Here is a 14051-nt window from a genome sequence, read left to right as displayed (position 1 = left end):
TAATTCAGAGAAGAACATGGTTTGTGGATGGGAGTGCCATAAATTCTTCTGACACATCCAGAACTCCAGCTACTCTATTTGCCAGTGGACATCCCTACATGTGGGTATGATCACTGCACTCTGGTTTGTTGAGTGCTATCAGTCTTGAGTCTGCGGAAGTCCAGAATGAGTTGTGTTGTTTCTTGTTGTGTTATAAAGAGATCAGAGGATGAAGGAGAAGGAGGGCTTTGGAAAAGAACATCTGAGGGTGAGGACCCCAGCTCTGCCTGCATCTGCCCGCTCTTCCCCCTGGTCGGGCTATGGGTGCCCTGGCTCGCCTCCCTCTGCCTGTGTACCCTCCTGTTTAGTTTAGGGGCGTCAGGGCTTGTCGCTCTGAATAAACTAGTGCCCAAGGAGCAGCGGGCAAGGGGGCTGCCAGCAGCCTGCCAGGCAGAGGCTGGTACAGGGAGCTAAGGGCCCCAATGCAGGCTACTGTAGGGCCACCCCAAGAGCAGATCAGGCCCCACAGGCCCTGTACAGGAAGCATATGGAGGAGTGAGTGAGGGAGACAGGCGGAGTGCCTCAAAGCCCAGACACTGGGTAGCACTTAGGCTTCCCCATAGAGCAGGACGTGCACACGTACAAACGCAGACACACACACACACAATGGAGGAGACCGGAGGAAGGGAGGAATGTGACGTTAACATGTCCTTATGTCTCTGAGTTGGTGCTGTCGCATCACTTCTATCACTAGCCATCAAGCTAATCACAATCATTATTTGCTATTTGATCTGGGGTGAGGAGGGTGCCAAGACATTTTACTTGATATCCATTTATGACAGTCAGAGTTCTTACTATTTTTTTATGTTCTCTTTCACTCAATCAATACCAACAGGCTGCAGGCAACATTTGAGTGGTTCTGACCTGGTTTTAAACCCCTCCTGAATCGTGTGTTTGGCCTACAGACTTCCTTTGCTCTGAATCCACCCATAGCAGCCATGCACCTGTACAGTCTACAGAGGCTGTGATATTGAGGAGTTTGTGAGACAAGACACAATACCGAAAACGGTTCTTCTCATGAAAATGTCTCTAAAGTCTGAACAGTTTCAGCTATAAACTATTATGAAAAGCTGAGACTCTATCCTGAAAAGCAGAGACTGTTGTCTGTTTTGCTCTATGAGGCTCACAAGTCGCATAGGACTCGTCAGAAGGTAAGGGTTTTTATACATTTTCGCTCATTTTTCTAGTGACATTAGTCTATAAAACTCATGAATGTAACTTATGTCAAATTGTTTTTCATTTTACTTGTAGCCCTGGTTGTCCTGAAAAGAAAATGGTAAAGCACTTCCCTGTGAGGCAAAATATGAAGGCTGGACAAACGGATACATAACATTTGTGACAAAACCAGGCTGATTTGAACTGATTGGGCCTTAACATGGTACATGTTTGTAGAACTGTAAGGCTATGCACACTTTGTTTATGCAGTGTTTCCCCCATATTGCTACCGCTGCAAGAGATATGATTTCCTAGAGGAAACACTGTAATGCCGAGCCCAGGCAATGGAACCTGTACAGAAATGTTTCCATTTCACTCAACATGAACGATGACTGTTTTAAATTGCTGGGGTGAAAGCAGTGAATTACTGAAAGAGAGTACTTTATTATGTAGGCTTGATAAATGCAGTAGCACAATATTTGAAAAAATCTAAAATTGTCAAATGTCACAGTGCCAATTACACAGTAAAAAGTTAAATGCATGTTGAAGATAATAGTTTAAAGGTCAAGATAAAGTAAAGGTTGCCTGTTTTGGTCAGTCGATCGTCTCTGTTCTGGAAGTGTGTGTTATGCAGTAATAATCAGTACCACTAGATGGGAGCAAACCATTGTTTGATCTAGAGTGTCAGCGCAAAGTAACTTACCCACAGTGCTTCATGTTTTGTGGTTTGTCCATGCGGATGGCCAGTTTGATCTTCAGGTCACTGTCAGGGCAGCCTTTGGACACGGACATCTTGTGTAGTTCTGACTGTTTGGGACTGTTGGGGGTCGGATGGAGCACAACCTGGAAGCACAATGGCACATCCAGTATACCTATTATACAAGTCAAGTCATAGATAAAGCACACAGTCATGTAAGGTTGTATCAATGTATATGTCTATGTATATGTATCAATGTATACACCATATTCATGTCAAAGTAGCAACCGTTTTGAAATGTGAAAAATGAGTTTGCTGCCAATTATGCCTATCTCTGGCTCCAGTTGTGTAGGCTCTTACTCTGCCCAGCTCTTTGTCCTCCAGGGCCAGTACTCCTGTGTTCTCAGTAAACAGCTTCACCTTTACGGCTGGCAGGGGGTGTGTGGTGGTGAAGTCCCCCTGGGTCCCCCAGCTGGAACACACACAAGACCACAGGGAGAGACAAGGGTTAAATAGTGACATGATATATTTGACATGGAAAATGGTGTCTTGCTGCTCTGTTACGGATCATTTATTAATCACACATTTCATCTTTTCACAGAAGAGGGAGAAGAGAATTTAAATGTTTAAATCCACTTTATTGGATCAAGACCCTACACTACAGTAGTGAGGAGAGAGCAAGAGCAAGCGAGTGTGTGTGTGTGTGTGTGTGTGTGTGTATGACAAACCCGGTGTATTCAGAAGACACATTCTGAGGAAGAGATAGCACAGGGAAACCTTGACAGCACAAGCACTATTACATAATTCCTAGATCACTCAACATGCCTTTGGGATGCATCACAACCATCTGTGAACTAGCTCCAATCTGTGAGGTGTTTCTGTTTGTGTCATTTCGCACTGATGGGCTGTATCTCCTTTCTCTGTGGTCTTACAGTATATCTGTGAAGAATATGCCAAGTTTTACACTTAAGTCCTGTACTTACGGCAGTTACCATCTATGAAGCATTTCCCTGATGTGATGGATCCACAGTGTGAGTATTCCTTTGTAACGTTTAACTTCCCTGGGCTAGGTGGGACGCAACAGCCAGTGGAATCGTGTGGCGTGAAATACAAATACCTCAAAAATGCTATAACTTCAATTTCTCAAACATATGACTATTTTACACCATTTTAAAGACAAGACTCTCATTAATCTAACCACATTGTCCAATTTCAAAAAGGCTTTACAGCGAAAGCAAAACATTAGATTATGTCAGGAGAGTACCCTGCCAAAAATAATCACACAGCCATTTTCAAAGCAAGCATATATGTCACAAAAAACAAAACCACAGCTAAATGCAGCACTAACCTTTGATGATCTTCATCAGAAGACACTCCTAGGACATTATGTTATACAATACATACATGTTTTGTTCAATCAAGTTCATATTTATATCAAAAAACAGTTTTTTACATTAGCATGTGATGTTCAGAACTAGCATACCCACCGCAAACTTCCGGTGAATTTACTAAGTTACTCATGATTAACGTTCACAAAATAAATACCAATTATTTTAAGAATTATAGATACAGAACTCCTTTATGCAATCGCGGTGTCAGATTTTAAAATAGCTTTTCAGCGAAAGCACATTTTGCAATATTCTGAGTACATAGACCGGCCATCACGGCTAGCTATTTTGACACCCACCAAGTTTGGCCCTCACCAAACTCAGAATTACTAATAGAAAAATTGGATTACCTTTGCTGTTCTTCATCAGAATGCACTCCCAGGACTTCTACTTCAACAACAAATGTTGTTTTGGTTCCAAATAATCCATAGTTATATCCAAATACCTCAGTTTTGTTTGTGCGTTCAGGTCACTATCCGAAGGGTGACGCGCGAGCGCATTTCGTGACAAAAAATTCTAAATATTTCATTACTGGACTTCGAAGCATGTCAAAAGCTGTTTAAAATAAATTTTTATGTTATTTTTCTCATAAAATAGCGATAATATTCCAACCGGGCGACGTTGTGTTCATTCAAAGGCTGAAAGAAAAAAATTTAGAATTCTCATGAACACGCATCTCCAGTGTCACTGTTCCCAGGCTGACCACTCACAAATTCTCCTGCTGTTCTTCGCCCAGAGACAGCAGACACCCCATTACACTTTCTGGCGCCTTCTGAGAGCCAATGGAAGCCTTAGAAAATGTCACGTTACAGCAGAGATGCTGTATTTTCGATAGAGATGCAACTGAAGGACAACAAATTGTCAGACAGGGCACTTCCTGTATGGAATCTTCTCAGGTTTTGGCCCGCCATATGAGTTCTGTTATACTCACAGACACCATTCAAACAGTTTTAGAAACTTTAGAGTGTTTTCTATCCAGATCTACTAATTACATGCATATTCTCGTTTCTGGGTAAGAGTAGTAACCAGTTTAAATCGGGTACGTTTTTTATCCGGCCGTGCAAATACTGCCCCCTAGCCCCAACAGGTTTTAACTACTATATCCTCCATCATGTTGGGCCACCAGAATTACCGCCTCAGAAACTCCAGTGTCCAGTTAACCCCTGGATGCCCAGTTAATTTATAGGAGTGTCCCCATTGCAGTACTCGGGACCGGGCTGATCGCGGAACGTAAAGTCTGTTAGTGGGTCCCGGCAGGGTCCCGAGGTAAACATGGTAAACAAACGAGGTAAACAAAGCCTTTACGTTCCGCGATCAGCCCGGTCCCGAGTACTACAGTAAACAATGTGTGAGCGGGGGATGATGGACTCGGGGTCCCTCTCCTCGTTAGAGACATCATGTTGGCGGTACAGGGCGTCTGCCTTCTGATTCTTGGATCTCGGGTGAAAGGCTAGTGTGAATATGAACCTGTTAAAAAACAGAGCCGACCTAGCCTGGCGAGCGTTCAACCTCTTGGCTTTTAGAAAGGAGACCAAGTTCTTCTGGTCCGTCCAGATCACAAAAGGATGAGGTGCCCTCTCCAACCAGTGTCTCCACCCCTCAAGAGCCCACTTAACTGCCAAGAGCTCCTGATTGTCTACATCGTAGTTGCGTTCCGCTGGCGAGAACCGCTTGGAGAGAAAGGCTCATGGGTGCAGTTTCTTGTCCTTCTCGTTCCGCTGTGAACGTACCGCCCCTGCTCTGAGGCATGCACCTCCACCACAAAAGGACGAGTCGGATCAGGATGAACGAGGATGGGTCCAGAGGTGAAAAGTCCCTTCAGCTCCATGAATGCCCTGTCAGCCTCGTGGGTCCAGCAAAAACGGGTCTGGGACTTGCGGGTTAGGACCATGAGAGGCGCTGCGACCGCACAAAAGTTGACTATAAAACACCTGTAAAAATTGGCAAACCCAAGGAACTGCTGGTCCTGCTTGAGTGAGGTTGGACGGGGCCAGTCGGCGTCCGCCTCAATCTTTATGTGGTCCATTTGGATGCCTGCCTTCTTGTGACCCAGGAAGGAAACCTGGGATACGTGGAACTCACATTTCTCTATCTTGACATATAGTTTACTCTGCAGGAAGCGTCTCAAGACTTTGCGGACATGCAGTATGTGTTCCGGAAGGGTCTTGCCTAATTTGTCAAGTTGGCTAGATACAGTTGAAGTCGGAAGTTTACATCATTAAAACTCATTTTTTAACCACTCCACAAATTTCTTGTTAACAAACTATAGTTTTGGCAAGTCGGTTAGGAAATCTACTTTGTGCATGACAAGTAATTTTTCCAGTAATTGCTTACAGACAGATTATTTCACTTATAATTCACTGTATCACAATTCCAGTGGGTCAGAAGTTTACATACACTAAGTTAACAGCGCCTTTAAACAGCTTCCAGAAAATGTCATGGCTTTAGAAACTTCTGATAGGCTAATTGACATAATTTGAGTCAATTGGAGGTCTACCTGTGGATGTATTTCAAGGCCTACCTTCAAACTCAGTGCCTCTTTGCTTGACATCATGGGAAAATCAAAAGAAAACAGCCAAGACCTCAGAAAAATATTTATAGACCTTCACGAGTCTGGTTCATCCTTGGGAGCAATTTCCAAACGCCTGAAGGTACCACGTTCATCTGTACAAACAATAGTACGCAAGTATAAACACCATGGGACCACGTAGCCGTCATACCGCTCAGGAAGGAGACGCATTCTGTCTCCAACAGATGAACGAACTTTGGTGCAAAAAGTGTAAATCAATCCCAGAACAACATCAAAGGACCTTGTGAAGATGCTGGAGGAAACAGGTACAAAAGTGTCTGTATCCACAGTAAAACAAGTCCTACATCAAAATAACCTGAAAAGCCGCTCAGCAAGGAAGAAGTCACTGCTCCAAAACCGCCATAAAAAAAGCCAGACTACGGTTTGCAACTGCACATGGGGACAAAGATCGTACTGTTTGGAGAAAAGTCCTCTGGTCTGATGAAACAAAAATAGAACTGTTTGGCCATAATTACCATCATTATGTTTGGAGGAAAAAGGGGGAGGCTTGCAAGCCGAAGAACACCATCCCAACTGTGAAGCGCTGGGGTGACAGCATCATGTTGTGGGGGTGCTTTGCTGCAGGAGGGACTGGTGCACTTCACAAAATAGATTGCATCATGAGGCGGAACAATTATGTGGATATATTGAAGCAACATCTCAAGACATCAGTAGGAAGTTAAAACTTGGTCGCAAATGGGTCTTCCAAATGGACAATGACCCCAAGCATCATTCCAAGTTGTGGCAAAATGGCTTATGGACAACAAAGTCAAGGCATGGAAGTAGCCATGACAAAGCCAGGACCTCAATCCTATAGAAAATTTGTGGGCAGAACTGAAAAAGTGTGTGCGAGCAAGGAGGCCTACAAACCTGACTCGGTTACACCAGCTTTGTCAGGAGCAATGGGACGAAATTCACCCAACTTATTGTGGGAAGCTTGTAGAAGGCTACCCGAAATGTTTGACCCAAGTTAAACAATTTCAAGGCAATGCTACCAAATATTAATAGGTATATGTAAACTTCTGACCCACTGGGAATGTGATGAAAGAAATAAAAGCTGAAATAAATCATTCTCTCTGCTATTATTCTGAAATTTCACATTCTTAAAATAAAGTGGTGATCCTAACTGACCTAAGACAGGGAATTTTGAAAAACTGAGTTTAAATGTATTTGGTTAAGGTGTATGTAAACTTTCGACTTCAACTGTACTTCATTTCAACTCACAAAATACCTCATATATTGGTGTAACATGTCACGAATCATAGTTTAAAACCGTTAATCATAGATTTACTGATCCAGATTTCAAATTAAGTGGTGCAACACATTCCTGATGAATTATAAACCTAGTTTCACAAAACCTAGATCAGCTTTAATCCTAGATTAATTTAAACCATGTTGGTGCAACCCACCCTATGACTCTGGATGGTTCAGCTGAAATGGTAAATGACAAGCATTGAACAGATTTGGTGTCCAATTAATCATACTTCATTCCACCATACCACATACTAACACACTTAAACACACAAAGTCGGTCACCATTCAAACAATTAATGATGTCTAAAACATTGGTGGCTGGGAGAGGGGTGAGCCCTGCACCCTCACTCCTGGACAAATACATTCATGTGTACAGCAGCGGCTCAAGTGGCTAATTAGAGAGCGGCAATCAGGGAAGAATAAATAAACATTGCACCTACTGTGTATCATTGACCTTGACTTCTATAAACACACACCCTTGTAAAAACAGTAGACTTGTCATAGAAGGTAGTTGGGTACTCCTCTGTAATCTAGTTGGGTTTTCCTCTAATCTAGTTGGGTTTTCCTCTAATCTAGTTGGGTTTTCCTCTAATCTAGTTGGGTTTTCCTCTAATCTAGTTAGGTTTTCCTCTAATCTAGTTGGGTTGTTCTCTGTAATCTATACTGAACAAAAATATAAACGCAACATGCAACAATTTTACAGAAAATCAATTTAAATAAATTCATTAGGCCCCAATCTATGGATTTCACATGACTGGGCAGGGGTGCAGCGATGGGTGGGCCTTGGAGGGCATAGACCCACCCACTTGGGAGCCAGGCCCAGCCAATTAGAATGAGTTTTTCCCCACAAACAGGCTTTATTACAGACAGAAATACTCCTCAGTTTCATCAGCTGTCCAGGTGGCTGGTCTCAGACGATCCCGCAGGTGTAGAAGCCGGATGTGGAAGTCCTGGTCTGGCACGGTTACATGTGGCCTACGGTTGAGGCCGGTTGGACATACTACCAAATTCTCTAAAACGACGTTGGAGGCAGTTTATGGTAGAGAAATTAACATAAAATTCTCTGGCAACAGCTCTGGTGGACATTCCTGCAGTCAGCATGCCAATTGCACACCTTCTCAAATTTAAGACATCTGTGCCATTGTGTTTGTTTGACAAAACTGCACATTTTAGTGAGGCCTTTTATTGTCCCCAGTACAAGGTGCACCTGTGTAATTATCATGCTGTTTAATCAGCTTCTTGATATGCCACACCTGTCCGGTGGATGGATTATCTTGGCAAAGGAGAAATGCTCACTAACAGGGATGTAAACAAATTTGTGCACAAAATTTGAGAGAAATACGGATCTTACATTGCAGCTCATGAAACATAGGACCAACACTTTTTATGTTGCGTTTATATTTTTGTTCAGTATAGTTGGGTTGTTCTCTGTAATCTAGTTGGGTTCACTGATGCCAATTTAGCAATTTTGTTGCTAGATTTAGCAACTTTTCAGACACCCTTGCAATTTTTTTTCAAACAGCACCTAGCAACAGATTTAGCTACTTTTAAAAATTTATTTGGAACTTTTAACAACTTTTGAAAAGTGACTCAAACGCTAAAATGCTCGCATTTTCCCTCTAAATGACACAAAAACGTTTTTTTTTTTCTGTCACACACTCAGTCACAACACACGTGCCTGGCTGCAAAAGTGCATTGTGAGTGACGTCAGCAGCAGGCGCTCAGCTTGTGTAAAGCCAGCAGCAATTTCAGCAAATTGCAAATCATTGTTGGCTGACTGTAGCAGCAGTAGTACGGGTTCAACGAGCTAAACCCAATGAATATAGTTGGTGATGAATGCTTGAACTTGAACAGAACTTACAACATCGATCAACAATTTCAATCAAAATTGTACAGCCAAAAGTACAGAAAAGAGTGGGAGTCTGTACCTGAACAAATGTCAAATCATATTTTTTGCAGAGATGGCCAGTCAATTTGAGTAATGTTATTGTGTATTCTACGTAATGAAGCAGTTTTACATTATCACGCAATGACATCACCACGTAATTTAGCAACTTTTAGCAACAAATCAACCTGCCTCTAGCAACCCATGGAGGTATGGATTTGGAGTCACACTCAAAATTAAAGTGGAAAACCACACTACAGGCTGATCCAACTTTGATGTAATGTCCTTAAAACAAGTCAAAATGAGGCTCAGTAGTGTGTGTGGCCTCCATGTGCCTGTATGACCTCCCTACAACACCTGGGCATGCTCCTGATGAGGTGGCGGATGGTCTCCTGAGGGATCTCCTGCCAGACCTGGACTAAAGCATCCGCCAACTCCTGGACAGTCTGTGGTGCAACGTGGCGTTGGTGGATGGAGCGAGACATGATGTCCCAGATGTGCTCAATTGGATTCAGGTCTGGGGAACGGGCGGGCCAGTCCATAGCATCAATGCCTTCATCTTGCAGGAACTGCTGACACACTCCAGCCACATGAGGTCTAGCATTGTCTTGCATTAGGAGGAACCCAGGGCCAACCGCACCAGCATATGGTCTCACAAGGGGTCTGAGGATCTCATCTCGGTACCTAATGGCAGTCAGGCTACCTCTGGCGAGCACATGGAGGGCTGTGCGGCCCCCCAAAGAAATGCCACCCCACACCATGACTGACCCACCACCAAACCGGTCATGCTGGAGGATGTTGCAGGCAGCAGAACGTTCTCCACGGCATCTCCAGACTCTGTCACGTCTGTCACGTGCTCAGTGTGAACCTGCATTCATCTGTGAAGAGCACAGTGGCGAATTTGCCAATCTTGGTGTTCTCTAGCAAATGCCAAACGTCCTGCACGATGTTGGGCTGTAAGCACAACCCCCACCTGTGGACGTCGGGCCCTCATACCACCCTCATGGAGTCTGTTTCTGACCGTTTGAGCAGACACATGCACATTTGTGGCCTGCTGGAGGTCATTTTGCAGGGCTCTGGCAGTGCTCCTCCTGCTCCTCCTTGCATAAAGCGGAGGTAGCGGTCCTGCTGCTGGGTTGTTGCCCTCCTACGACCTCCTCCACGTCTCCTGATGTACTGGCCTGTCTCCTGGTAGCACCTCCATGCTCTGGACACTACGCTGACAGACACAGCAAACCTTCTTGCCACAGCTCGCATTGATGTGCCATCCTGGATGAGCTGCACTACCTGAGCCACTTGTGTGGGTTGTAGACTCCATCTCATGCTACCACTAGAGTGAAAGCACCGCCAGCATTCAAAAGTGACCAAAACATCAGCCAGGAAGCATAGGAACTGAGAAGTGGTCTGTGGTCCCCACCTGCAGAACCACTCCTTTATTGGGGGTGTCTTGCTAATTGCCTATAATTTCCACCTGTTGTCTATTCCATTTGCACAACAGCATGTGAAATGTATTGTCAATCAGTGTTGCTTCCTAAGTGGACAGTTTGATTTCACAGAAGTGTGATTAACTTGGAGTTACATTGTGTTGTTTAAGTGTTCCCTTTATTTTTTTGAGCAGTGTACAAAGACAACAGTTCTTATGTTTCTTCTTTTCTACCCCAGAGTTCACTATAAAGAGGACTATATGTGAAAACACCCTTAGTTAAATTCTAGAAGCATGTGAGTCAGAGTGGGCAGAGTTACATACAGTAAGCATGGAATAGAGAGAGGCCTTGAATGCTTGTGGCCACTCGTGTAGAGTTAATATAGCCAGGAGTGACTTCACACTCACTAAAGTTCTCTCTGAGTGCGGTGGGGGAGCACTGATACAGCAGAATGAAGACTAGTCTGGCCATCTCTCTCTTTCACCCTCTCCATTTCCCTGGGGTTTGTGTTCTGTTTGCCTTGTCAGAGCAGAGTGCACTGGCGATGTAGAGTTGACTCTGTGATATTGACACAAATTTTGAGGGAAAAGAGAATCTATTATAATAGATTACAGAGCAGCATAATATCGCATGGATTAATGTAATAAATGTAATATTCTCCAGATGGTTTAAATTGTGTAGTATTTATGAATGCCTGACTGTAAATATGAATGTCTGACCATGTCTGACTGTAAATGTGTTTTCAGCAAACTACTGTGGCTGCCTATCCCTGATTATTCTGTTTTCACATACTGTTCCACCTGTAGATGGCAGTGTAACAGCTTGCATCACTAAAGTCTGGATTAGATTCATGAGGTTAGAGAATGTCATTACAGAATGTATGAGTTGCTTTCAGAGAAAATTACAGAGATAAATTGATTTGTCAGGATCACAGCATGTATTCCTCATTATAACGTGCCTGAGATGAGCAGAGGTCTGAGAATGGGTCTATTTCTCCGGAGCGGCTAAGATGTGCGCAGGTCTAGTATGGCAGGTATTTCTCATCATGCAGAATGCTGGAGATGTGAATATGTCTAGGGATTGAGTGTATTTCTCAGCCTGGCCAATGGCTCAGATGTGAGGCCCGGTGTTGGTTTGAGCCCGAGTGGCCACAGAAATGTGACAAATTGACATGTTGGAAAGGTGGCATCCTATGACAGTGCCATGTTGAAAGTTACTGAGCTCTTCAGTAAGGCCATTCTACTACCAATGTTTGTCTATGGAAATTGCATGGCTGTGTGTTCAATTTTATACACCTGTCAGCAACGGGCTTTGCTGAAATAGCCAAATCCACTAATTTGAATGGGTGTCCACATACTATAGGCCATGTACTGTATTTCCTATTCCAAGTTCAACAGGACTTGCCATCTGTGCATCATGGAAGAGAAGGAATGGTTCCCTTTAGATGTGCACATCAGGGTTTGACCGAGATACTGTATCTAGCAATAATAGCCCCATACTCTGTTGAACTAAAGTTTCCACTGATCCACTCATAGCACAGCTCCCACCTGAGCCTTCCACCGTGAGGAAGCAGGGTCTAAAATAGCCTCTTCTCCCTCTCACTTATCTGATGCACACATAAACACACAGTTTGACGTCACAGACAGGCACAGCTGCCTCCCTGGCCAAAGTCTAGACTCTAGACAATATCTACTCTCGATCTCTGTGCACTCAGGGCATAGAGACTGATATAACTCTGACAATGTCAGACAACAAAGACCCATTGCACCACATATTTCACACTAGGGTGTGTTACAGTAACTGTGTGAAGCTAAAACTATAATCAACATCTGTCATCTCAGAAACAAAAGGCTCTTGCCAAAATGTAAATTAACATTTCTGAATGAGTATTGATGGTACTACTAAAAAAACAAAGGGTACAGGGTTACTGTTACAAACTGTTTTAGCTACTATAGTTCTAGCAGCAAGTCTAGAACATACCATCCTGCTTTTCAAATCAGAGAAGGGGGAGGCAGGGGTGATGAGCCTTGAGGAAAAGCATTCCCTTTCCTTACAATAAACAGGTGTAGACAAACAGTGACATGTTTACTTACGGGTCCTTTTACAACAATGCAGAGTTAAAAATGAAATAGTGACAAGGAATAAATACACAATGAATAATGAACAACAATAACATGCAAAAATAACATGGCAAAATACAGGGAGTACAAGTAACAGTACTAATTCTAAATAACATTTAGAATTAGAAGCTAGCTAGTAGCACAGAAAAATTGGGTTAGTTATCAGTATCTTTTCTAATTAGTACTAACTAGCTAGCTAGCGCAACTAACTAGCTGATAGGCTACTAGCTAGCGTTACTTACTAGCTAGTGCTACAAGCTAGCCGTTACCTACCTAGTGCTACTAGCTAGCCGCTAGCTAGCAGGTGACAGCTAAAGCACAAGCAACAGTGTTTGTTTGGTTGTAGTGATTTTTGGCATAAACATTCTATCAAAAAAATTAAGAAAACTAAATTCATCCTGAACACATCGATAGCTAGCCAACTCTCCCAACTTTGACCATTACGATAGTAACACACTAAGATAACACCCAGTACCAGAACTAGTGCGCCGACTGGTTTGTGCTTAACACACTGGAACACGTCAAGAGTTCAGACCGCGCATACACATACCAAATGAGACGCAAAAATACAATTTGAGACGAAAGCGCTTTGCGTTTCGCAGACCAGGCGGCAACTGGATGCTTCTCGAATTGATATAGATGAGGAAAAAAGACGGTATAAAATAAATAATACAAATACTGAGCTACATTGCATGCTCATAAAATGTAGGAAGTATATTATTTTATATGAATATAATTGCTCAGAGAAAGAGATTTAAAAAGTTTTAAAAAAGTAATCAAAAATCATTTAAAAAAGATAGGGGTCAAAATGATTGGATCCCCTGTTTTCAATATTCCACCACACACCCCTTGCGAGGGTAACGACACAGAGCCTTTTTATAAACTGTTTTATGAGATTGGAGAACATATTGGGAGGGATCTTAGACCATTCCTCCATACAGAATATTTCCAAATCCTTGATATCCTCCGTCTGTGTTTATAGATTGCCCTCTTCAATTCAAACCACTGGTTTTCAATAGGGTTCACGTCCGGAGACTGAGATGGCCATTGCAAAATGTTGATTTTGTGGTCAAATAACAATTTCTTTGTGGATTGTGATGTGTGCTTTGAGTTATTGTCTTCCTGGAAGATCCATTTGTGGCCAAGTTTCAGCCTCCGAGCAGAGGTAACCAGGTTTTGGGCTAAAATGTTCTGGTACTTCTCATTTTTAGCATACAATATAGATCAGTATTTATATCATTTATTTTGCTCATCTTTATCATGGGTGCCAATAATTTGGGACCTAAATGTACATGCGTGAGTGTCCTTTAATTAAAGCAAAGCAAATGTCTCAACACAACCAGTGGAGGAAGGTGCATGCTGAGTAATCAGTCTGGCTCAGCGTCTACAACACCTGATCATACTCACACAGGCAATATCATTACCACACCATGGTGTGCAGCTATGGACAGAACATGAACCCACCCTATGGACCACCTAACGAGGACTCAGGACTTACTGATCATATTAACACTATCTGG

General features: G+C 43.1%; 1 protein-coding gene across 7 annotated transcripts in view; it reads right to left on the bottom strand.

The window, feature by feature from the left end:
• The window catches only part of cadpsa (Ca2+-dependent activator protein for secretion a), a 162760-nt gene that overhangs the window by 90173 nt on the left and 58536 nt on the right, over window positions 1-14051 (bottom strand). For all 7 annotated transcript variants that reach the window (XM_029774986.1, XM_029774992.1, XM_029774989.1 and 4 more), the window contains 2 exons: window positions 2252-2363; window positions 1898-2037 (listed from right to left, as the gene is read on the bottom strand). In XM_029774986.1, the coding sequence (XP_029630846.1) occupies window positions 1898-2037; window positions 2252-2363 (252 nt within the window). The remainder of the gene's footprint in view (window positions 1-1897; window positions 2038-2251; window positions 2364-14051) is intronic.

This window comes from Salmo trutta, chromosome 14 (assembly GCF_901001165.1).
Source record: "Salmo trutta chromosome 14, fSalTru1.1, whole genome shotgun sequence".
NCBI classification, from domain to species: domain Eukaryota; kingdom Metazoa; phylum Chordata; class Actinopteri; order Salmoniformes; family Salmonidae; genus Salmo; species Salmo trutta.
The sequence above is the reverse complement of the archived record's forward strand: the minus strand, read 5'-3'. Positions and strand labels throughout refer to the sequence as shown.